Consider the following 26717-nt stretch of genomic DNA (forward strand, 5'->3'; position numbering starts at 1 on the left):
GAGTTGAGCGGAGCGAGTCTTTGACCCACTGTGTCCAGACTACCGCCACTCATATCGTTTTTAAATAGGGTGGTTTACTGACCCAATAAACTCGTTATTCAGACTAACCAACCCTGTTTTAAATACACTCACTAACGTCTACACCTACCTGGCCCTCACTTGCACTCACCTTTCGGCAAGGAACAAAAGATCTCCGATAAAGAGCCCCATCTTTGGGTGCCCGTTGGGAATTGCAGCGCCGACCCGACGAGGAGCAAAACCCAGATGATGAAGCATGACACCTAGCTTGCTGGGTGTGTGAGGGTTTTAGTTCCACCCTTGTGGGTCCCCCACCCACCACGTGCATTGAGTCCTCAGGCCATCTAGATATCATCTTGTACTTTGTCTTCACCCTGGGGTAGAGTGTACACTTCACACAACCTCCCCTGACCAGGAGGAACAGCATACTCTTTCTTTCTTAACTATTCCAGGGCATGTATGCTGGACCCCATTATATATAGCCCACCCGTTTTTACTTCCTCTTCTTGATTGAGAGCGAAACAGAAGAGACACACGTAATGCGGGTCCTCCGCCGACATGTTCCGACGGCAGTCCCCACAGGACAGAGACCCGGGCATCCCTACTGCACCAGAAGTTCAGTACTCGACAAAAAAGAGAAACAAGTCTCAGAAAACAAGTCAAAAATATCACTAGGAGTACCGCTCTCTCTCGGATCTGCGCTTGCTGGCGTGGAAAAAGAAAGAACTGACATCAGCGCGTGTTGGCGTGTCTACGTAGCTCCGACGACATTACCTCGGCGGCTACGATGCCAGCGACATACAGGAGCCACACGGCGACACCTACCGACGTGCAGGGGTACTGCTGACGAAAAACTTTCCTGATCCAGTCTGATGGCTGGGGATATTCTAAGGTAAGGAATGTATCACTAACGTGTCTCTTTCAGATGAACTACATGCTTGGTGCGCTGTGCACTGCGTTATTTTTCCCTTGCAGATTACCATACCTGATTGTAATGTGGCGCATTGCATTATTTCTTCAGTGCACAGTATCTGATTATAACGTGGCGCAGTGTATTATTTCTTCATTGCACCGTACAGGATTGTAGTGTGACGCATTGCTTTGTTTCTTCCTGGTACAGGGCATGCTGGTGGCGATATACATTGCATTATTCTTTCAATTGCAAAGAACATGACTGTGGCGCTACGTATGGCATTGTTTCGCTGTTGCACAGTAGAAGAGAATATCGTTACGCATTGCAGTATTTGTTTCCTTTTGCAAAGTGTGTGATTCTAGCAATACAACTGGCCTAACCTTTTGGAAACGGTTAGAAGTTAGCTTAATTGTTGGTTAGAAGCGGTGGTTGGGATTAGAACCTACCAACCCACCGGAAAGAATACTACCCATTCTTATATGTTGATTTTGTATCGTGTGGTCATATCGTATAATTTCTTATATATAGATTATACTCATTTTTATCAAAACTCGCGTGGAGTCTATTTGTGGTGACATTATTGGGTTGCTGTGAGCGTGGTTGCACATACTGTACACTTGTGCTTTGGAGATAAGCCTGGCTGCTCATGCCAAGCTACCAAGGGGGTGAGCAGGGCTATCTCAGACGGTGTCCTTACTTAGCCTAACGTTGAAGCGAGGGGTCGGGGACTCCCACCGCCTGTATTTGGTAGTGGCGGTAAGCGATAAGCACCCGCACTTCCAACACAGCCCTATTTATGAGCTGTGCAAAAGCTATGTTGTCATCTGGGGGGGTGGGGGGGGGGGGGGGGCGTAGGGATGGCCTAGATGGGTAGAAGTCTGGATCGGGGAGATCTGGTGGATTATCATACTCCTCCCAAGGATCAGGTGGTGGGAGAGTAGTGTCATCATCCTTGTTCTCTTGTGGGTTATCATCCCCACCCCCAAGGTGATCATCATCTTGTGGTGTAGGTGAATATGGGAGCACTGGAGAGTGTGCTGGAGAAATTGGTGTAGTGGGGATATTTGGAGGAGAGAAAGGTCTGACTGTAGAAGTTCCATGTCTCTTCTTTACGGGTACTTTGGGTTCTTCTGGGGAGTCCAAAGGTCTCTTTTTTGATAGAATTGTTTTGATTTCACCAGTTTTAGGGTCAATATGAAGGGTTTTTTGTTTCAGGTCCACTGGATCTGGTTGAAATAGGTCTTCTAATCCAGTATCTTTGTTCGGCACCAATGATTTTGGTTGTTTTGGCCTAGGTTCCGAAGCTTTAGGAGGGGTCTTGGTGTCCTTTTGCTTTGCCGGAGCTGTGGAGTCGAAGGACTTTTTCGGCTCCGAGGATTTGTGGTCTTTTTTCGGCTCCGAGGATTTTTTCAGCTCCAAGCGCTGGTCTTTTCTCGGCTCTGAAGATCTGCTCTTTTTCGGCTCCGAGGGTTTATCCTGATGTTGTTTTGGTGCCGAATGTCTGGGTTTCGGTATAGAGGATGGTAGTTCGGTACCGATGTGTGGCTGGCTCGGTCCAGAGTCGCCTGAAGGCTTGTCTTTGGACTTCGGAACCGAGCCTGAAGGCGGTGCATCAGAAGTTCTGTCACAGTGTCGACCTGAGCCGGAAGGCAAAGGTGTAACCGGAGCCTTATGTTTTTGGGAAGCGGTAGGGGTGTCTATGTCGGTACTCGCGGTTCGCTGCCCTGAAGTTACCGTGTCATCTCCGGCGTCTGATTAGTCGGCTTCAGAGACGCTGATGTCCTCATTTTGGGGTTCTTGTTTCTCGAGAGCATCAGCGCCTTCATCGAAGATGTCATCCGGCACCGATGTAGTGGATCAAGACATTACGTGACGTCGAGCCCGGCGATCACGTATGGTTTTCTTCGATCAGAATAAAGCGCAGGCCGGGCAATCTATGTCCTCGTGTTCTGGAGAGAGGCAGAGGTTACAGACCTCGTGTAGATCAGTGTGTGGGAATCTACAGCTCATATGCCTCGAACACTGTTTTTCTAATGGATACTGAATCCTGCCGATTCCTTTCCAATGAATCCACTAGCAAAGCCACCATGTAGTGCCAGATCAGGAGAGGAGTCCGAAGAAAAGCAATGTTAGACCACAAATAAAATGACCTGGAAAAATGGCACAATCTAAAAAATTTTGCTTTGTAAATGTATGGATATAAGCTCTAACAGCAGCTTAACAAATGCCATCAAATGGAAGGTGACTGACTAGTACAAAGGATTGTGATATAGCTACAGATGGATCCTTCCATCCTAGAGCACAACAGATCTTACTGCAAAGTCAATCCAGTGTAATATCATGCTTGAGAACAACTTTCCCCTCCCGCTGCCCTGCAAAGCCAAAAAATAATTGTCCTTAGTCCGAACTGCTGTCATTAGTCCTGGTCAGACACCATCTAGGAGCCTTCTTGAGTTAAACTGCTGAATTATCTCCTTATCTACAGCAAAGTGATGAGGTATAAAGAAAAATGGCAAAGAATTGAACCTTGTGGAAACAAATAATCATCCCGAGTTGAAAAAAAAGGACAAATGCACTAAAACTGCTTTTCTTTATCACATATGGAGGGCTAACCAACAAAACACCTCACGGAGGAGATACGCTAGGTTCAAACAGCAACACAATCAAAAACATCAACACTATATGCAGATACCGGAACCGTGAAGTTTGAAGTTAGAAGCTTTCGAATTACAAATCACTAAAGACTACCTGAACAGAGAAGGACTGTTAGCCAAACACAAACATTCCAATATAATTGCTCATTAACCTTTAACTGTGCCCACAGCAAAACAATTCATGAGCCAGCAATAAACCTAACATCAGAAAGCCGGGTCTGAAGAGCACTTAGCCATACAGCTTGCCCTGTGACCAGCATACACAGACCTTCCTGATGGCCACCATGCTGCAGGATAAAATCTCAGGTTCAAGGAACATACATTTACATAACCTATCTACTTACAAATAACCAATGACTGCACAAACTCAGATGAAAAACCTGTCCAATCTGCTGAGAAAATAGGTCCTTCTTGCATGGCAATGGTTTTGGAAAGCAAGCACATTTCTCTCAAGCAGAACAGGGAAAAAGCTTCCATGGTGCAGCGGAACTAGGACCAAGAGGCATGAGGGGCCTACTTAACAGTGATTATTACTGTATTTCACAGCTCAAACAGCGTCAGGGGGGCCATTTTCTTACTTGAACTAGGGCCCATGACACACTAGCGACCCTGAGGCAGAGCACAGGACTCTAATCACACATGACGTGCAGTAGAAAACTGGAGTATTATGGTCTCTAGTGGGAGAGGAGTTCAGCAGACTTTCAGCTAAAGAGCTGGAGTTTGGGAAGTAATTGAGATGCGGTGTAAACACAGTGTCAGGCATGTGTATGTTATAAAGTGTGTGACTCCTAATTTGACAACGGAGAATGATTCAAGGATGTTAATCTATGAAATACCAAATACTGAACATGTTGTGAGCTAAATTTCTCTAGCAAAAAAAATCTTTCAATGGACTTGTCAATCAAACTTTATTAATGATTTTTAACCCAATATCAATTAATATTGGGTCAGATATTTACTAATCGAACGAGAAACTAGAATGCGGCATTTATGGCTTGAACTTCAGAGGACGATCTATACACATCCCCAGCACTGCTTAGAGCAACTCGGTATACTAAGATGGCGCAAGCAACATTAAAAGTAGATTTCATGTTCTTGCCAATCTTACCCACTACCTCTATTTTTGCTTATACTTCACTGGTGCCTTTTCGCCTTCAGGTTCACATTTATATGTGCAGTGTTGCTTTAAAGCCGCTTGACGATACACAAACTGTGCATTTTGTTAGGATGCATTTGATCTCTGGGTGTTGCATGGTTACTCTGTCTCAGTAAATTGTGTGTCTATAAACACCACCTATTGCAGCCACCCAAATTAGGCAGCTGGGCTTTCGGGGCCAATACCCGTCCCCATTAAATCCATTAGTGGTCTCCATTCTGCTTCATTTCCCCGATCCTTTTTGCTCAGCAGAGCCATTAAAGTATCTTTTAGCCACTGTCCTATTCCTAAGCGGTGTGTTTGTTCGAATTGAGATATTCAACTTGCTGACAGTTCATATTGTTTTATGGCTCTATTGTTTAGTTTTAACAACATTTGTACAGCATACACTATCCCAGGCCTGTTCTATACAAGGGGTGGAAATAAGTGAAACACACAAAAATGATCTGAGAGCGTAGCACTAGCAAGATCTAGTACATGAGCCACATGACTTGCTAGAATGACAAAGGCATCTATAAATCACCCTGCTACCCTCGGTTCTTTCTTACCCCACAGTGCTCGCACACCTCTAGCTTCGGGATGACATATGCAAGGCAAACAGACCTCCAAGAGACCAAATTAGAGTTTGTGACCTGGGAATAAATTATCTGATAAGATAATTGTTTCCTTAAACAATAAATAAAAGAATAAAATACAAGTTAAGGAGAAGCTTGTGACAATAGAAGAAATTTAGTAAGATTCTGCACCCAGAGCATAGAAGCTGGAAACTGGAAGTATAGGATTACAGGAGCAAGACACAACCTACTACTGTTCATACATGGTTTGTTTCCCTCCGCTAAGTATTAAACACCCACACTTTAGTTATGTATCAGAAGTCACCCATCTATTGTAACTCTGGTACTCTTAGTTGATAAGGCTCTTAGTCATGTCCTAGTCCCGTCATGTACACCCCTTTTTACACACAGTTGTCTCATCCACACAACAATAACGCCTCTGAACAGGTGACGTTTTACCTAGTAGCTTACTCCTGTCTCTTTGACACCAGGCTCTTGGTATTCGATCATAATCCCTGTACATGAAGTATATAAACAAGTCCTCAGGCACGGTATAATTATTCTGTATAAGGGTCACCACTTTTTTCATCCTTGGCGAACAGCCAGCTGTGCAGGATCGCATGTTTGGAAAAAACATTTGTGACTGTATTGAAAACATATCAATTCTAGAAGAAACCCTGGAGGGACCACTCTAGTACATAAGACCCTTATTCCCCCCCTGCAAATTAGAGGAGAATTCCTTCCAAGCTGACACGGGGTCCTGCATGCTGAATCTTCGGCACACAGCAGTCTAACATCCCTTGCGGGGTGTCATCCTCGAAGCAGAGACGGTGTCCTTCATTATCAACCACCAGGTGAGGGGGCTGGTTCTTCCCTAGGGGTTCCTTGGCTACATATACATGCTACACATGCATATCGAGGCTAGGTACATTTAGGCAATTTACTTAAGGTGTGCATTTTATGAAATATGCAAGTGCTACTGTTTTTATCTGAACTGCTTATTTTCATCTTATTAGCGCTATGGTAGAAATGTAGCTACTATTTACTAAATTGGTACTAGCAATCTCTTTTGTATGCTTTTATCTCCTGATTGTTGCAGCAAATATGTTTTACATAAGACCGGCGCTGGACCAATAAATACTGATTGAAACGTCCTAATCGCCATCCTGTGTATTTTCTGAGAGTAAGTGAGCATGAGTGACTGAGCGAGAAGTACCGTACTGTTTTCCACGATCCCGGAGGAATCAGGATTGTCATGTTCAGTGGTTGCCAGAGACTACCTACATCACTGTAAGATACAGGGGGGTGGTAGTGACATTGTAGAGCTAGCTGGTCTAATGGCTGACATATCCTGTGGGGGTGTCCGGGAGCGGTCAGGGCACCAAGCCCTCAGTTTAGGTCATCCATAACGCACAGGTCCTGGGACTCCTAGGAACTACACGACATTAGCAGATCTTCGCGATACTTCAGCCACCTAGTAGCAGTGCCAAGACCTGAACCTTTCTTGTTCTAAAGTGACACTAAAGAAGGCATGCAGTATCCCTGCGATGCACCAAAAGCACTAACATCCTGAACTGTTCTACATCACCATAAAAGGAGAGAAGACATTTTGTGAAGCTGAGTCCATAATTGTAGGCACTGGCTAAAATACCTTTTCTGGTTCCAATTTATTGAAAATAGGTAACCAGGGAGGATGAGAACTACTATAGAACAAGGATATTCAAGAAAGCAGATTCAAGAGACAGTTTGTTCCCTTCTTCAACTAGTTAAACTTGAGGCTAATAAGAGAAAAACCCCAGTCTACATCGGAGCCGACATAACTGCTTTACATACAAAGAAATGTACAAAGGTGTTGACGGTGAAGAAGAACAGACCCCATGGCGCTGTAGAGCCAAACAAATGGCCAGAGATAGGGTGTGCCTCAAACACTTGCATTCATTAGCTCCATGAGGATATTGTTGAAAGAATATATTGCTGAAAGACAATATTGCTAGAACTTTTGATCAATAATTCAGATACAATTGTGGACCAAGGGTTGATTGTGCCTCTGGAAAGTTGAGCATGAAACGGGTTTTGCAATTTAGGTAATCCTGCAGCATCCACTCACCTGCCATATGCAAGAACACAATTAGGTGAGAGGATGGAAGGAGCAATTCCCAAATACAGATGCATGCATGCTAGGAGGACAGCTCCCTTTTTGAGAAGAAAATAGAACCACATGCCTGGCTCAATAACAAAAAACTTTACATTTGCCCCGATTCCAGACCCATTTATAGAAATGGCACTTTTCCTCCTTCCATCATTTCGTACTAAGCAGGAGACGAACAATCAGCTTCAAAGGTAGGTTGGTGCCACTTGATTACAAGGGGAAGAAGCCCCATCAGGAAGGGATGATGTCCCCAAGCGCGAACTCTACAAGCCGGTCAGTTTTATCGACTCAAGCAAATGCCCTCTCCCAACATCATCAATTTTTGTTAAAATAATGAACAGAACAAGGTGGACTTATCTGAACATAAACATATCAGAGTTAATTTGGGAGTTAATGGCGCTAAATTGATGTCATTAGTATTAACTATAACCCTCAAAGGAAACTGTACCACCGAAAAGCACTTTTCTGATAGATAAGCTAACACAAACCATGGATGTTTATAAAGATATTTAGCTTTTGTAACACATTTAAAAACCTGAGATGTTTGCAACAATCTTTTTTCAATAAGTGCAGTAAGTAGGATTTCACAGGGCAGAAATGCCAAGCAGAAAGGTCCTTAAAAACCCTTGCATGCTATAAAATAAAGTGCAGGGGCCAACCTTACATAGCCTGGGGACATCTTCCCACTAAAACCTATAGAAATAGCTGTGCTTCAGCCCCTTACCAGGCCACTCCTTGAACACCCGCCCTCATCATAGTCCTCGTGAAATACGAGGTACAAACACGCAAAGCAAAACGAATTCGCGGCAAATACCTGAGGCTGTGGCGGTGGCATGGGGGCGGGTTTTTCATTCATTACCATTCCAGCAAGGGTTTGCATGCTTTCATCCTGGCACAGAAAATACAAAGTGATGCCTCAGTACACATTCAATGAACATTTACAACGGAGCGCTCAAAGAACAGTGCTTAAAAGATTAAACTATATCACAGGGGTGCTTGTTTTTTTCATGTTTAATACACGTCAGAATTATAAAACACCAAACCAGCACTTTTAAAATGTAAAGCGGCTGCGGAAAGCTACTTCAACATTTGTTGCACTTGCGATGTATGGGCTTTGATGATGCTGGAAGCAGCCAATGAACCTTTAAATGCATTGCCTGGCACCTGGAAGCCAATGAACGCAGGCAGCCCTGCAGTCTCAGCAGAGCTTGTATTTCTGCAGGCTCGGCTCCTTCCTGCAATGGATTCTGCAGTATTTACCAACGACACACTCCCTCCAGGCTGTCCCCGACTGTATCCCTGTAGGATGTTCTTAAATATGAAACCAGGTAGGCACACCATACATCTATTGTTTTATCTGATTTTTATTTTTGCCCTTTACGTCAACATTGTTTCAAGAGAGCAACTGCATGAAGAATATTAGTCAGGTGTGCATTTGAACTTTATGTAGAAAGCAAGAGAAGACAAGACAATGAAAGGAAGCAATTTGAACAGAATACAAAACAGCAATGCAATGTGTAACACAGTAATGAACTTCACCCAAGTGTAGGAACTAAGTGCTGCAGACGTGCTTTCTGCACCGCTGAGGAATGGAAACAATAGAGAGTTTTGGCTAGGACGTTTAATAGCCCAGTGAAGCAGCAGGGATTCAAAAGGCTCTGGTGAGTAAATTTGATCAAGAGATGCACCGCAATGTGCACAATGTTTCGTGCATTTATAATGGGCTGTGAGCACAATGAATCTCTTGTTCCGCTCAATAGCACTGAGGTGGACTATGGACACTTTGCTAAATAATAACAGGGTATGAGAATGCATATGCCATGTATTCCATTTTACCAGAGAATCTAAGACACTAGATTTCCTGGCTTTCTATTGACCAGCAGCACAAAGTCACAATGCCACCAACTGTAAAACTGGAACACATAACTAGTTAGTCACTGCATCCTAAACGTGTGACCAACACCAATTTAAAGTACACACTAGACTAAAACAAAGAAACCCCCTTGCAGCTACCGGCTATTTCATAATCAAAGAATGCCGACAGTGCAGTAACTAACGCAAAACGATGACCCCCCCCCCCCCCCCCCCAGCAGAATGTGAGCAGAGGTCCTCGAGTCAACTATAGGTCACAGATATTCATTGCCCATTCCACTGATAGGGGCTCTTGGAAGTGTGAGGCCCCCTGAAGGGCTGGGACTCTCTTGCGTCTCAGGGACCTCACAGAAAAGCTGATTATTGCCCCCCACTGGGTCGGGGGCTTCATGGGTACATTGGAATGGTGTGGTCTTTGCTCTGCTTTGTACTGTCCTCTGGCTGCAGGTAGCTTTCTTCGGTGTTGGCACTGGGCCCACAACAATAGTGCTGCACATGGTTGCAACACTGTTTTAGAAAATGGAAATGTATAGACCTTGCAATTAGCCATTTTTCTTGGTCTTCTAGCGTTCTTACCTAAATCGTGTAGGCATCTGGGTAAGTAAAAGAACGCGGTTTAACTTCTGCACCCATGGGCCAGTTTTTCCAACTCCTGTTTTACTCGATTTTACTGTAAATATTTTAAGTATTCAGAAATAAATAAATTGCTTACTGGAGCTCACGTCTGCTCTTTCTGCCAAACCTCCCACTGGAAAGTAATCTAGGATTAAACAGGCAAAGCTTACCTACAAATAGCCCCAAAATGAACCCAACAAGATCACGAATCTTTGGGACCGATAGAAAATTTAGCTCCAATTTAAATGAAACCACAACCTGTTCGATGGTCTGTTAGAATTTTTCTATTCAAAAATATTTCAAGATATTGAGAGGGTGATTGGGGATAATGCTTTGTCACAGGTCTCCCATATGGGTCATCATGACAATATGCAGCGATGCTGTACAGAGATTTTCAATGGCTAAGTCTGCACTTTCATCTCAAAGGACCAGAGGTAACAGCAGAGGAATGGATATATACTACTAACACCAGAGCTGAAAAAACACTGACACAAAGGAACCTTAATCCCCAAGACCTAAATTAAGGTAACGAGCCCTCTTGGTAACAAATCGCAGGTCTAGAAACAGAGGAGGAAGCAACATCTCGAGGCTGACATCCAATTCGATCAGCATCTTGGGTAGGGATAGCTCAGGGTGCGAATGACCACCTTGTGTCTGAGTGTGAGAAAGTGCCATCTTTCTTGCATGGTATGCCCCCACTTTTTGCTAAATTGCTGAATGTACTTTGATTGAGTGTACCCTGGGTTCCTGCCAATCAGGTGCCCAGGGCCTATGTTCCTTCCTTAAACCACACAAACTCCAAATTGGCAAACCCTAGCCACATGTCAGCCCCTAGTAAATGGTACCCTAGGTACCCGGGGCCTTGTGGCCAGAGAAGGCCTCTAAGGGCTACAGCACTCATTGTGCCACCCTCAGAGGCCCTGTACCCTTACACACACACACACTGCCCTTGCAGGCTGAGTGTCTGGGTGCAGGACAAAACAAAGAGTCGACATGGCACACATCACTGTGTACCATGCCCATCACCTACACTGCCAAGGCATATGTCAGCCACCCCTCTAGCTGGGTGCATTACGCCTATGGTGTGGGCACAGGAGCAGGAGCCCTGTGCCCCTACAGTACCCGGGTCCATTCCTGGGCACTAAGTGCAGTGCTGTCATTTAAGAGTACATGGTGCTGAGAGCTCGTCAAACACGAGCTCCACAGCACCATAATGGCAACACTGAGGACTGGGAAGTTTGGTATCAAACTTCTCAGCACATTGAACCCACACTGATGCCAGTGTGGGATTTAATGTACTAAGCACCCCAGAGGGCATCTTAGAGATGCCCCCTTACAGCTAACTTACAATCCACGTCTGCTCTGAGGCTGCCCAGGCTGCCACACAGCAGACACGTTGCTGGACCCCTGGGTGGGAGAGCTCCTGCTCTCCCGGGCCTGCAACAATGCACATCCTGGGTGAGGTGAGAAATCTCCTCCCCCAGGACCAGCAAAGGGAAGCTTCAAAGGCATGCCGCCATTTGGAGTTTCCCCAGGCCACTGCAACCCCCACTCTGGCGGGAAGCTTGGCCGGAAACCCCATACAAGGACAGGGGAAGTGCCAGCCTGCCCACCCCACCCCTCAGGTGGGGGAGGCGAGGTGAAGCACATCTCCGGGCTCTCGCCATCTTGAAGATGGGAGGCCCTACCCTACCAGGATTAGGCTACTGCCCCCCTCCCACAGGAGAGGCAGGATAGGGGGTGTACCCACCCCAGGACAAGGACCCATTGGTCCCTGGCCTTCACCTACCTGTAACGCCCCTAAATCTAGTATTTAGGGGCACCCTGAACCTTCCTTCCTGAGATTCCAGATAGAAAACTACAAGAAGAGCAAGAAGAACAAGGACCTGCCCTGCAGCAGCTAAAAAGAGAAGAAGACACCAACTGCTTTGGCCCCAGCCCTACCGGCCTGTCGACTCTCGAACCTGCACCAGCGCGGCATCTCTCGTGGCCAGCAACCTCACCAACCCCGGAGGACCTGGCTACCTTTAGGCTCTAAGCCCCTGGGACTCCCATGAGTAGAGGCTCTACTCAAGAAACCTATTTTTAACCCCTGGCAGCAGCCCGGAACCGCGGACCCAACTCACTCTGCACCAGCCAAGCCTGGCCAGTGCCGGAGTGGACAAAGACCCTGAGGACGACCCCACGGCGACTGTGACCCGAGTCCGGCACCCAAGGACCCCCCTCGACATTCCGGAAGAAGCCTGCAGCCTCAGAACAGAGTGCCACCCCAACCGCGATCAACAAGAGGGTAAGATTTCCGACATCAAAAGGCACCCATGCACCCGGCGCCCTGCGGGCCCCTGTGCCCAATCCCGGGGTACCCACCTAACCTACAACTACCCAACTTACCTCTCGAAGTGGTGGTGGCACCTGAAGCATCCTCGTCCCCGAGCTTGCAGCCTTTTTCCAAACCGGAACATTCCCATTGATTTCCATTGAGCGCCCGAGGGCTCAAAAGCACCCTGCACCCAGCCGCCCGGGTGGCCCTGGCAGTGCACTCTCTACACTAACTTACTTCCCCACTTGCCCTGAGTAAGTGACCAGGAGCCCAGCTCCCACAGCCGCGTGGCTTGCCAGACAGCAGCCACCAACCAAGGCCCCCCTATCCCTCATAGGATAACATTGGGCCTAACTCTCTCTGCACCCCGCGGTCCTGAAACCGCTGAGAGTGAACCAACTGTACCTACCTGACACTGGGGGACCCCTGAGTCTATGCCCGGAATTTCAACTCTGCCAGTCGAGTACTTGCCCTTAAACCGCTAACTTCATTTTCCTCATAGGGTATCATTGAATGGCTTTTTCTTCAAAAATCTTCTAAGTGTGAACTTTTCAAAACTGCAAATATTCCCCAAAAATCAGCCAAGTGACAAAAACGAATTTACTCACCTGCTCCTAGGTGAGCTCCCAGTGCTGGATCTTGGTGCCCAGCCCTGACTCTGAAAAGTGTCCACAACTATACTTACCTCTAACTCATTTTTCTCCCATAGGAAACCATTGTCTGTTTTTCTGTGAAATTTCTTCTAAGTGTCTATTTTTGCAAATTTGAAATATTCTTTTAAAATCGTACCAATTCTGCAAACGAAATTACTTACCTGTTTTTGATAAGGACCCCAGTCCTGGGTCTAGGTACCCAGTCCTGGATTACTAAAGTAATAATAAAGTACTCTACCTGCAATTTGAATTTCTTGCCATAGAGATCCATTGAATGTTTTCTTTGAAACATTTTCTAAGTGCTAACTTTTGAAATAGCTAAATATTATTTAAAAATCATTACAGTTATTATGTCGACTTTCATCACTTGATTCTGAATACTGACCCAGGGCTGGATCTAGGAGCCAGACCTGGAATTCCAAAAGTAATCTGAAATGCAATTTATTACAAATAACCTGAATTTACCATTGAGCTCAATGCATTGTTATGTTTAGGAAATAGGATTGTTTATTGCAACCAACTGTGACTGTTTACAAAAATGTATTGCTTACGACAAAAGTATTTATATTCAACCTCTCATTCTGAGAAAGTATATTTTTATCCCCTTTGTGGTTCTAAAAATAAAACAAGCATATATTTTATATATATAAACCATTGGCCTAGTGTTCAGTTATTGAGTGTGTGAAACCATTTGCTGACTGAGTGTGTACAATAAATGCTTTACACTGTCCTCTGGTACTGCCTTACTGCTCGACCAAGCTACCACTTTTGAGAGTAAGGTCATACCTAACTTTGACCTCTATCAGCCTCTGGGGGACTGTGGACTCTGTACACCCTGTACCTATTAGGGAACAGTATATACAGAGCCACTTTCTCACACTGAGTAAAACTGAAACATGGTGTAAGGGTTGGAACAAAAAAGATCCTGTAACTTTGACTCGAAATGTCGCTCCACTCAAGTGCCCCCAAAGCCCAAGAGATAAAAAAATATAATGGTAATGCATTACCATTTTATTTTTCATCTTCCCATTCTGAACCAAGTGTCAGGATGGAGTGAGGCCTGCTGAGTGACTTCAGGGAGGCGTGGTAGGCAGAAGGCTGCCTGTGCACTGTTTAAAATGTGCATGTCTCTTTGGCCAGCCGTCTTGGGATGACCAGCCAGACATGCACACATTAAACCTCTCAGCCCAGCTGTCTTAAGACAGCTGGGTTGAGAGTAAGTGCAGACCTCCAGTGCGCTGGGGAACGCCGACAAGAGTCCGCTTCCTCCAATCAGGGCACTGCTCTCATGCTGGTTAACAGCATGTGAGCAGCACCAGGATAGGTTGAGGGAGTTTGCTGGGGCCCGCACTGCAGTCTCAGCAGAAGAGCAAGGAGGACGTTGTGTCGTCTGGATCTGGTATGCGTTTTCATTTTAATTAATTTTTTCCTTTTTTTTGTGCTCACACCCACCCATTTGCCTCCCCTCCTCTGAGTAGGTGCCAGCCCCCACAATTAAAAGGCAACATAAGTGCAAACTAGAAAAACAACCTTCCGAGTTTAATGCCACTGGTGGACAAGGGTCTGAAAGGCTTATGAGCCACAATAGAAAGGGCAACATTATGGCTTTGTAGAGGATGTGATCCTGCTAAAGAGGAAAAAAGTATGATGCTCCATCACAGTATTTTGCAAAATTGGCCCTGCAGTATTCAATTTGAGTTTTTCAGTCTAGTTTGGTAGAAAATAAAATCCATATCACGCAAAGTGCAACAGAGGGAACACATTGTTTGCAAGGGTTCTCTAGCAGGTCCTTTCGCTGTGGTCTTCATGTCCTCCAGCTAGGATACAAGGGTGCTGATAACTGAAGGTGAATGGGACCCCCACCCCAATCATCAAGTCTAAAGCCAAAGATGACTGACCTAAACAAACAAGCATTTGCAATGCAATAGGTCTCGCATTTATAAGAGTTTGAGCTATTGGCATTGTAAAATTACAATGCCTTTTTTTTATGTTTTGGGTTTAAAACAAATAAAAGGCATGGTCATTTACAATGTCAGTAGCATAAACTCGCATAAAAGCAGTGTGTGGAGTGCAGCAGTGTGTGGCGTGCAGCAGTGTGCGACGTGCAGCAGTGTTTCGTGTAGCAGTGTGAGGCATGCAGCAGTGTGGTGTGCAGCAGTGTGCGGCGTGCAGCAGTGTGCGGCGTGCAGCAGTGTGCGGCGTGCAGCAGTGTGCGGCGTGCAGCAGTGTGTGGCGTGCAGCAGTGTGTGGCGTGCAGCAGTGTGAGGCGTGCAGCAGTGTGAGGCGTGCAGCAGTGTTTCGTGTAGCAGTGTGAGGCGTGCAGCAGTGTGCGCAGCAGTGTGTAGCGTGTAGAAAATAGACATTGCATTGTTTGTAGGAATCAACATTTAACACATGATATGCAGGAATGCTTTTATGGACCAAAATGCCACCCTCAATGCTTTCTTGTGGATGGAGGACTTACGTTGGAAGAAACAGTGCACACTTCAAGATCAGCCCACTCCACAAGGTCACATTCTTCACAAACTCATCTAAGGTAGTTCCAGGACCAGACACAGTGCTACAAACAAAGACTTAGTCAGGCAACTGCATGACAACTAGAGCTAATCATGTAAAAAGAGCATCTCTTAAAAGGGACAGACCAGAACTGCCACAACACTTTCAAAGAGGATTCGTGGGAAGAGGAGGTGTTGCCTGATGATATCCAGGAAGGAGGCGGCGATAGGAGCATGAAAGAAAAAGAGGGGTGTCATGGCTTCAAGCCACCCCCAGGAATTGATGAAGAGTATAAACCGTCCTCGCTCCCCATGGCAGCTATTCAAATAAAGCAAGAGAACGAAAAGCTAAGCACTGAGACAAATCGGTCTGCGGTCTTGAGAATGGATCACAGAATCAGGCAAGAGCTTCTTGGCTACTAGAAACACATCTGCAATGTGGTGGGGAGAAAGAGGGCACCATGCACACTTTCTGTGAATTTAGGGAACAGTATCTATAGGGAGATGGTTTGAGGGCAACACTTTTAACCACAATTTTGATACCAAAAACAAATAGTGTTATAAAGGAAAACATGCTTGATATACTCAACAGAAAATTTGCCTATTGGATACCAGGAAGGTTCTTGCAGACGTGCTGATAATCCAGAACTGTATTGACTATAATCAATACTTCCCAGTCAAACAATAACTAATACTTCCCAGTTTCTTATTTTTGAAAGAGACATTCCATAGTTTTCGGAGGTGCTATGAATATCACTGACTGTGTGAAGGACCAAAGACTCCATCACAAGTTCCAGTCTAAAGAAGCTAATGTGACTTAAGGATTAAGAGTCTGGGTGTTCATTCAGGGAATTAAAACAAATCAAATCCAGTAAAAGGTATCTTAGTTCTTGCATTGCCTAGAGTGTTCAACCAAACCCATAATAGAAGGAACTATCTGGGAAGTAATCTGGCGACATTACATATCCACTGTGCTTTTTGGGAGGGGGGAGGGAGGAACAAGGGCGCATTGAGTTTGAAGGAGGTGATGAAGTCAGTCTCCCAACTGGAGAAACAGATGATCTCTGACCGTGAAGATTTGTGTAAACACAGGCTGTGTTTTAGTCTCAGGAGGAGTCTGGTGGCAGACTTGGATGTCCTGGTCAGATAAGCTACCTCGGCGTGGCTAAATAAATGTGTATTCTAGTATTCACTGATGAGCTGCGAAAAGTGCATATTTTTTTCCGAACCCAGTTAAAATCCATCACCGAATACCCAAAACATTGATCAAGACAGCCAAAGCAAGATAACATTGGCACCTAGCAAACAAGCAGGCATGACTCAGCATCTTTTGACATATATTTCTGTCTATGCGGGTGCTATTCACGTCTTCAAGCTGGAATCACCAGCGGAATACACAACCCACCAGGGATGGTCAGTTCCTAGGTCATGGAGGCGCTAGCAATTTGGTCAAGATTCAGAAAACTGGTTCTACTACACGCACCACACGTTGCCAATAATATAGTTGGAAAATATATGAAAGGACCATAGAAACTTATGGGGCACCAAAAGCAGAACAAAGGATAGGGTGTGAAAAATGGCATGCAAATAAAGGGGTCATAGCCTGTGGTGTGAGTACACCGTGTGGTAACCTCACCTCCCCAGAAAAGATACAGAAGGAACCTCGTCTCATGAGCTTTTGAGAATCTACTAGAAGCAACTGTAGACGTACTGGTACATCTACTTGCTTAATAAAATCGCTTCTGTTTATATCTGCTATTGTACTAGCAAAAATGATAAGAAAGTATCTTTCAAAGGCAACTGTAAATTGAGTTTTGAGCAACAAGAGATAATGAAATCTTGCCACAGTGCCACACATTTGTTGTTTAAAAATGAAGATCTAGAGAGCGACTGAGGGTCTAGCAATCATGCTAACTTTCTTCTCATGGTGTGAGGTCTTGTTCTGTAATCTCAAAACTGGCCCTTCTAATAGTCTGTCAGCTACATTACACATTGCATTACATTACCACTGTACAAATTACTCTGTAAATTATGTGGGCTTAGATTAAAGTGAGGTAACAAAACGCGCTGTAGAAATGCTACAATTTTATATCTGTTGTCAATGGTGCCATGGAAGCTTTTTCTCTCTTTTTTCCTTCAACTCATAGCCATACTCGTTTGCTTCTAGACTATGGAACTAATTCATATATGATCAGTTACATTTGCAGCATTAAAGTCTCTTAATAGAGACGTGGCTCACACTTAAAGTCTTACCTGAAGCCAGGGATGGTTCAAAGCTTCTTTCGTTGTATATCGCTTCTTTGGATCAACCACCAGAAGTTTCTTCACAAGATCTAAGGCTGAATAGCAAAAATCTTTAATTTGGCACTTAGAAACGTTCTGCTAATTACTTAAAATTTCAGTTAAGTGAAAACGTGGTGTATAATCCTTGTTCGTAGGTGCGGCAAATAGAGCACCTGAAAGTCCCAGAGCATTGTCACTAGAAGAAACAAATGTTCAAGGGAATATTTTCCCAGCATGTGGGGATTGTTGAACAAGTTACTTAAGTTCAGTAATACTCTAACTGCAAACTCCTCATCTTTAGAATATCTCTGCTATAATCAGTGACACCAGAGTGCAGATTTCTAGACCTTTTTTAGATTCGAAAGGAGAATAGGGTGGCGGAAGGGCAGTGAGGAATATGTGGTTAGATAGATTATTTACCAGACAGAGCGTTGCTGAAAGTAAGTACCTTGTTCTTCTGATGAATACTTTTAACCACAGAATGGAATCTAAAAGAGCTTTGAGTTGCTACCCTTGGGTGCTGGAAGCGCTGTTTGCTACAGGTGCATGCTGCTATTGCACAGTTCTGATGTGCTGTTTTTTAAACTTACCCCTTCGTTTTTCATTTGTGTTTTACTTCATTTGTTTTGCCCTGTTTTTATTCTGTGGCATTGGATGTTCGAGCTATTTCCCCAGTCACGCATCTCTTGCACTCTAAATTGTTGTATCCACCGCTTTTAGAGCGGGTCCCTGCCCGGTAGAGCTCGATATGGCCGCCATATTGGGGGTAGGAAGGGCCGTTTTGGAGCGCCATTGTTGTTAGCGCTCTAGCGCTCCGGTGGTCAGGTCGGCAGCCTACTTAAATCCCATACTCAGGTGGGTCAGTCTGAACAAGGTACCCTTGGGTGCTGGAAGCGCCGTTTGCTACTGGTGCATGCTGCTATTGCACAGTTCTGATGTGCTGTTTTTTAAACTTACCCCTTCGTTTTTCATTTGTGTTTTACTTCATTGGTTTTGCCCTGTTTTTATTCTGTGGCATTGGATGTTCGAGCTATTTCCCCAGTCACGCATCTCTTGCACTCTAAATTGTTGTATCCACCGCTTTTAGAGCGGGTCCCTGCCCGGTAGAGCTCGATATTGCCGCCATATTGGGGGTAGGAAGGGCCGTTTTGGAGCGCCATTGTTGTTAGCGCTCTAGCGCTCCGGTGGTCAGGTCGGCAGCCTACTTAAATCCCATACTCAGGTGGGTCAGTCTGAACAAGGTACCCTTGGGTGCTGGAAGCGCCGTTTGCTACTGGTGCATGCTGCTATTGCACAGTTCTGATGTGCTGTTTTTTAAACTTACCCCTTCGTTTTTCATTTGTGTTTTACTTCATTGGTTTTGCCCTGTTTTTATTCTGTGGCATTGGATGTTCGAGCTATTTCCCCAGTCACGCATCTCTTGCACTCTAAATTGTTGTATCCACCGCTTTTAGAGCGGGTCCCTGCCCGGTAGAGCTCGATATTGCCGCCATATTGGGGGTAGGAAGGGCCGTTTTGGAGCGCCATTGTTGTTAGCGCTCTAGCGCTCCGGTGGTCAGGTCGGCAGCCTACTTAAATCCCATACTTAGGTGGGTCAGTCTGAACAAGGTACCCTTGGGTGCTGGAAGCGCTGTTTGCTACTGGTGCATGCTGCTATTGCACAGTTCTGATGTGCTGTTTTTTAAACTTACCCCTTCGTTTTTCATTTGTGTTTTACTTCATTTGTTTTGCCCTGTTTTTATTCTGTGGCATTGGATGTTCGAGCTATTTCCCCAGTCACGCATCTCTTGCACTCTAAATTGTTGTATCCACCGCTTTTAGAGTGGGTCCCTGCCCGGTAGAGCTCGATATTGCCGCCATATTGGGGGTAGGAAGGGCCGTTTTGGAGCGCCATTGTTGTTAGCGCTCTAGCGCTCCGGTGGTCAGGTCGGCAGCCTACTTAAACGACTCATGGATACGCGCAGCGGTCGAGCGCAGCGGGAGCGCCGTTTATGCGCCAGAGGTGCGCCAGAGGTAAGCCCGTTTGCGCCCGGTTGGGCTCAGGGCTCGGACCCTCTGCCCCAGTATGTATGCTGCCTTTTGTGTACTCACGCCAGTCTCTACTATCACTAAAGGGCTACACCCCCCCGACTTGTTACCACTCGTTAAATTTAGCCCGTGGACAATCTATGCGTACTAATTGTGCATTTGGGACCACAGAGAGTGACAAGTTAAGTAGCCGATGTGAACGGGACTTAAAAATGGCACTAGTAAACTGCCGTTCGTTGCCTAAACATGCTGTCGAGATCTCTCTTTTACTTCTCGACAAATCTTTGGATATCTTGTTTCTTACGGAAACTTGGTTGAGCCCCACCTCGGACCCTGATATAGTGCGGTCATTGCCCCCTGGGTATCTGATCCAGCACAAGGATAGAGGCGTGAAAGCGGGGGGAGGGGTCGCTATCATCTATAAGGATTACATCACGTCGTTTACTTGAGCTTTCAATTTCGGATAGTGAGAGTGTACACTTTGTCATTACAACATCCCCAGCTACCTCCTTCTCAGGCCTCCTGATCTACAGCCCCCCGGGCCCTCTGGGGCTCTTTCAGGAAAACCTGGCTGAAACAGTGATGGATGTAGCCACTAATGTCTCTAACTTTTTGGTGCTGGGGGACTTCAACCTTCATTTTAATAAACACTCTGATTTGGCCGCTTCAGAAGTCATAAAGGATCTGGGCAGCTATGACTCAAGTCAAAAGGTATTACATCCTACTCATTCGAAGGGCAACCTTCTGGACCCCATTTTTTGTAACATTCCTGGCCTCATTACCGAAGTTCCTGTTCCGGTCCCTTGGTCAGACCATATGGTGGTCCCTGTTAGCTGGAAGATGGCTTAGCCTAATTCTTCCTCAAATTCTTATAGAGGGCTAGCCAGGCATTGGTCCAAGCTTGACCTTTCTAAATGGGCAAGCATCCTGAAGCGCACTGAACCCTCAATCCATTTGGACGTGGAGAGAGCCAATCAGGAGTTTAACCTGTGGATAGAGCGGTCCTTGGACAGTCTGGTGCCAAAAAAACCAATAACAACCAAGAAAGGCCTCACCAAGCATCCTTGGTTTAATCAGGAGCTGAGAGCTCTTAAACAAGAGTGTAAAAGGGAAGAGAGGCAATGGAGGAGAGATTTTAATGGGGAAAAAAAAGCAGATACAGAGCGGTTCTAAAGAAATACAAGACCGCCCTGATTAATACCAAATCTGCTTTTTTTGCCAGTAAAATCGAGTCCTCTGCTAATGCTCCCAGGGAGATATTTAGAATTGTGAAATTGCTGACTAAAGTCCCTGACCCACGGCCTGTCTCGGACGAAGCAGGCAGTCGATGCGAAGAACTGGCGACTTTCTTCTGCACCAAGATTAAAAAGATCATTGATACGCTTCCTCCACTATCTCCAATCGCCTCTCAAATGCCACCTGTTAGTCAGAATCTATCGGATCACCCCAGGCTCTCCTTCTTCTCTCCTCTTAGGGAGGATCTTTTGCCTACTTTGCTGAATACCATCAAGAGTGGCTCCCCGTGTGATCCTGCTCCGATGAGCATTTTAAATGCAGCCCTTTCCACCGTCAGCAAACCAATTGTGAATATGGTGAATGCATCTTTAAACTCCGCTATTGTGCCTAGAGAATGGAAAATAGCAATGGTTAGGGCCTTGCTTAAGAAACCCAGTTTGGATGCAGGGGACTTTTCCAACTACCGTCCTATTTCTCTATTACCGGGCATTAGTAAACTGACTGAGAAATTAGTCAATTCACAATTGGCTTCCTTTTTGGAAACTAATAATTTGCTGCATCCATCACAAACTGGGTTCAGGAAAGGACAGGGAACAGAAACTGCCTTGTTGAGGGTGGTGGAGGATGCCAGGAGGATTCTGGATGATGGTGGCAGCGCAACCATTATCCTCCTGGACCTCAGTGCCGCCTTCGACACAGTTAACCATCACATTCTGGTTTCCCGCCTCAGCAATATGGGAATCACGGGCAAGGCTCTTAAGTGGCTGGAATCCTTCCTTGAGGACAGATTTTTTTAGGGTCTTTGAAGATGATCATTGCTCCGGTCCGGTCCCGTTACAGTGTGGGGTTCCGCAGGGGTCGTCCCTCTGCCCCACATTTTTCAATGTGTATATGGCCCCTTTGGCGGAGATAGTGGTCCCCTTCGGGGTCCAGCTTGTGAGTTACGCCGATGACACTCAGCTGGTGTTCTCCCTGAATCAGTTCAGACAGTCTCCGCTGCAGTTACGTAACTGTTTAGAAGCTGTGGCATGTTGGATGGACCAATCCCACCTTAAACTGAATGGCGGGAAAACAGAGCTGCTGTTGCTGGGACGGCAGGCCAGCTTTGACAACGTGACCTTCTGGCCTTTGTGTATGGGGCCGGGCCCTTTCTCTAATCCAGAAATTAAAAGCCTTGGGCTCTGGCTCGATACGGAGCTAACTTTCAGAACTCAGGCTAGGAAGGTTGCTGCCACTTGTTTTGGGATTCTAAAAACCTTGCGAAAAATCCTCCCACAACTGCCGGAAAGGGCCAGAAAAATCCAAATACAATCTCTGATCCTTTCCAGGATAGATTATGCGAATGCCTTGTATTTGGGAGTATCAGCCTCCACGACCAAAAGGCTTCAAGTCGTTCAGAACGTGGCGGCAAGACTTCTAATGGGCGTCAATCACCGCACATCAGCTAAACACGCCCTGAAATCTCTTCACTGGCTTCCGGTGAAAGAGCGGGTTTTCTTTAAATCTTTGTGTATGGCACATAAACTCCTCCACGGGAAAGGTCCTCCCATCTTGGAAAATTTGGTCATTCCCCACAAATCCCCTCTAAATCTTCGATCCAATGATCAGAACTTGGTAGTGATCCCTCGAATTAAGAGATCTCGTTCGGGTGGGCGTCTTTTTTTCACTAAACGCCTCCAAACTTTGGAACTCCCTTCCTCTGATGCTTCGCCAGGAGCCTTGTCTGCTTGTGTTTCGGCAGAAGTTGAAAACCTGGCTCTTTCCGAGGACTTAAGTCGTGTTTTCTGGTTTAGTTAACGGCTTTCCTATTTTCCTTGGGTTACCCTTGTTGAGCGCTGGGATGCTTTCGAGTAGCCATGCGCTATATAAGAGCTTCTTCAATTCAATTCAATACATCGATGCACCAGTCAATGGAATCTCTCCTCTCCACTTTTGAGGGATGAAAGAGGGCAAAGAACGTTGGAAGAGTGATGGACTGTCCAACGTGAAAACCGTAACAACTTTGAGCAAAAAGGCCACCTTGGACAGCAGTACCACTTTGTCTGGAAAAAAGGTGGTATTAGGTGGCTGCACAGAGAGAGAGCGCAGTGAGAGGGAAAGAGAGCAAAGAGTGCAGAGTGAGAGCAGAGAGAACGTAGAGCGAATGAGCGAGAAGAGAGTAGAAGGAGAGAGCAGAGGGCAGAGAGTGAGTTAGAGAAAGAGCAGAGAGAGGGAGAGAGAAAGAGCAGAGAGAGGGAGAGAGAAAGAGCAGAGAGAGAGCAGACGGGATTGGAGTTTGCTCACATGATAAGCAATGCTCACCATGACTAGAAACAGCCGTCAAAATCAGGAGTTGTAATGGGTAGCTGTGCTTGGGTTGAAAAGGCATACACATGAAGAAAGTGATGACCAAATTAAGATCCCATTGTAGCATCACAAAGTGTTTGGGAGGAACCCATTGAGTCAAATCTTTTATAAATCTCATCACAACTATTGATGTTAAAAAGGACGCTGGTTTGATAAAGATAAAAAAGCCAAAAAGTATGACTAATAACATTTAATGGTGCCCACAGCAAGTTCTTGCTGGGCCACAGGTAAAATAAACAACAATACATCTAACAACTTGTAACTCGTGGGTATTTCAGGTACTAGGGCAGGCTACACACGTGTCCCAGGGTCCAGTATAAACAGACTTTGAAGAGGGCATCAAGAAATCAAGAATGACATCCACAACCTCGGGAGGAAGATCAAGTGCAGGGAACTGCAGTGCTTAATTTCCACGTATGGAAGTGCAGATTACACAAGCTGCTGCGGCAAAACAATATCCTCCTGAAACAGCAGCATGATTGGAGGACACATGACCATGCCCAGAGGCTTCAGACATCACACTCAGCTAGCCCAATTCGGAACCCCTAAGGTGACTAGGGCCTGGTCTTTCCTGATCTTCAGAACTTACAGCATTAGTGACAGCATCTGAAAGGCATACAGAAGTCCCATGCACCACTTTATCAGAAATGCATTTCCGAGAGACAGCCTTCTTGGAAACCCCAGCATGTACAAGTTTTGACATTGCACATTTTCGGCAGTGATGAAAAGATCTAACCAGGGTTCCTACCACTGCTGAGAGATACCCTGTGCCACCTCAGGATGTAATGGCCACTTGTGATCCGCCAGGCGCTGAACTGCTTAAGTCATCTACACTGTTGTTTAAAGATCCCGAAATAAGGAGAGGGGAGAGGAGGATATGGCTAGGTTCGTCCTCCTAAGTACTAATAACGCAAAAAAAGATCCGACATCAGGGATCAGAGAACCTAGCTAGATGGGAAGGGAGGGGTCTACTTAGTGAGTAAGACGCACCTCAAATAGAGAAAAGAAAATACTTTTCTTGAGTCCCCTCACTCACCAAAGGTTTACCCTAGGTGACATGCTTCATCATTGGGGCCATCCCAAGCATCTACTGCTTAGGGCGTGCTGCGACTTGCGACAGTTACGTAGTAGCACTATTTAGTGAAGACTATGTGTAGTGCAGTGAGAGGGGAGTGGTGTGGGTTTAATTAAAAATTACCTAGCTAGTGAGCGTAAATGAGTTTATTCGTGCTCCTAGTTGGTAAAGGATAAAAAGGGGGGTTAATAAAAGGGAGGAATTAGGTAATAATGTGCTAATAGTCCCTAATATTGAAAGCCACCATGTTTCGAGGTTATCCCCTGCATTTTATAAGAATAAAAACATTAAGGATCATCTTGTCCCATATCACAACATCAACCGTACTATGAATGATCTGTGGGGGATCCCACCAGTAATTGGACACTTGAAATGTGACTGATTGATTGATTGATTGATTGACCAATATAGTGTTTATGCATCCACCATTGAATCTAAAGAATTAATTTATAAGAAGGTAGAGATCACTCTATAACAGTTTTTGAATTGTAAAACTACCAACGTGATCTATGCCATAACTTGCCCATGTGATTTTATATTTGTTGGTCAAACCACACAAAGATATGCATTAGAATATGCCAACATAGGAGCCGTCTTAGGTGTGAGGTCATGACAGCACCTCTGGTAAGAACATTTCGCACTGCACAACCATATAGAAGATGATCTGCGATGGCAAGTTATCATGGCCATACACTCATCAAGCAGAAGCGACAACATCTCTATCCTAAACAAAGAAGAGCTGAAGTGAGTCTATGCATGGACATTCTGAATGTGGGCCAAATGGACTGGTCATCTTTGGGGCAATTATATTTTGCTTTAAGTACTGATAACAGGACTATCTTAAGTAAATAATGTTAAAAACAAAAGACCAAGAAAATATATTTAAATAAAAAAAAAAAACTTGCACGCAAACTAGAAGTTACTGTTCTGTGGGAACTGACGTCTTTACTTCATCTCTGACTGGCATTATCACTTGCCCCAAAGCTTTGGCAGTCTAAGACACCCCCTCAACATGTATTTTTCATACCTTGCAAATACTACTCATGTACCGAATAATTAATTTATGTACTCTCTGAAGTCTGTTCATACGGATGCGCTTTGTTTTTTGTGACTTATGATTTTACTGTTTTTTGCCTTACGATTGCATTTTTCTAGGTTTGTCGCTTGTTTATGTTTTATACTGTAAAACAGTAGCATCTCCGGCGTATATTGATTTTCGCCCCGATGATCCTATAATTTACAAAGGATCAAAATGTCGACACTGCAAACAGACCCAATTTTGTATTCTAAACATTGGAAATGTGTTGGGCTGTAGTGTTACTTGGATTGTGATACAAAGGTTAAACTTTTAAATCACGTGTATCACTTTTTGTTTGCCTGTGGACACTAGCACGTCATGTTTTTCTCACTACCCACTAATCTGGGTGTTAATCTATATTCATTTTATTGTTATGAATACATTTTTCTAGCTCTAAATTTATGAGTGTTACCATAGTCTTCTTTTCTGAACACATAGGGAACCTTGTCTCTTCAAACCCCATGAAGCATCCAAAGGGATGAAACTGTTGGCTACTGTCTCGTAGCAGTAGAAAGAAATCAGTAAAGTATATTGTCCCAGCTTTCCTTAAAACGTTTCAACATCAAATCTGCCTTCTCGCCAAGCACGTGAGACCCACTGAATGGCATGTCCACTAAAGAAGCTTGCACATCTCCAGAAAAGCTCATGAAGCTCATCCAAGTATACTGCCAAAGCACCATGCTAGTTCCAACTGTTCTGCCCAAGTCAGTGTCTAGTCCAGATTAGATACACTTAGCAGAATCCTGATCATCCTGTTTGAGCCAAATTGGCCCGAAATTCCTCTGGGACTATTGGCAAGAACTGCCCAACCAAGTCCCATAATGCATGGGTATATCACCCCAGCAAGAAGAGGGCATTGACTGGTTCGAAGGGTTTCCCTGGCCGAGCTGCTTCCCAAAAGTCCCAAGAGGTTTTGACTCTGCCAGGAGTCGAGCAAAAAGAATTGGGGTTCACCCTACTGATGGAAACATGAACCTCCAGACTCTCTGGCGTAGGGTGCTGTATCAAAATATCAGGGTCACCTGGCATGGGTCTGTTGCGTCTTGCAACCTGCCTGCTCACTGGAGGACATGAAGAAGGCTTAGACCAGGTGCCCATAAGGCTGTCAGTCACAGCCTCATATAAGCAATGGTTCAACAAAATTTATCCTGGTTACAAAACCTCTCTTAGTATGTTGAATTTTACGTCGATGGATGGTAATCGCAAGTCTCAAACCTCTGTTGCACATCTCATTATCGACGCAAACTAGGCACTCGTGTGGTGCTCCGGAGG

At 45.2% G+C, this 26717-nt stretch overlaps 1 protein-coding gene across 2 annotated transcripts in view; it reads right to left on the bottom strand.

Annotated features, from left to right (window-relative positions):
* CHEK2 (checkpoint kinase 2) overlaps positions 1-26717 on the bottom strand; it is a 243964-nt gene that overhangs the window by 18632 nt on the left and 198615 nt on the right. For both annotated transcript variants that reach the window (XM_085636234.1, XM_085636235.1), the window contains exons 15-16: positions 17653-17738; positions 8259-8333 (exon numbers count right to left, since the gene is read on the bottom strand). In XM_085636234.1, coding sequence (XP_085492360.1) covers positions 8259-8333; positions 17653-17738 — 161 coding nt within the window. The remainder of the gene's footprint in view (positions 1-8258; positions 8334-17652; positions 17739-26717) is intronic.

This window comes from Triturus cristatus, chromosome 11 (genome assembly GCF_964204655.1).
Source record: "Triturus cristatus chromosome 11, aTriCri1.1, whole genome shotgun sequence".
NCBI classification, from domain to species: Eukaryota; Metazoa; Chordata; class Amphibia; order Caudata; family Salamandridae; genus Triturus; species Triturus cristatus.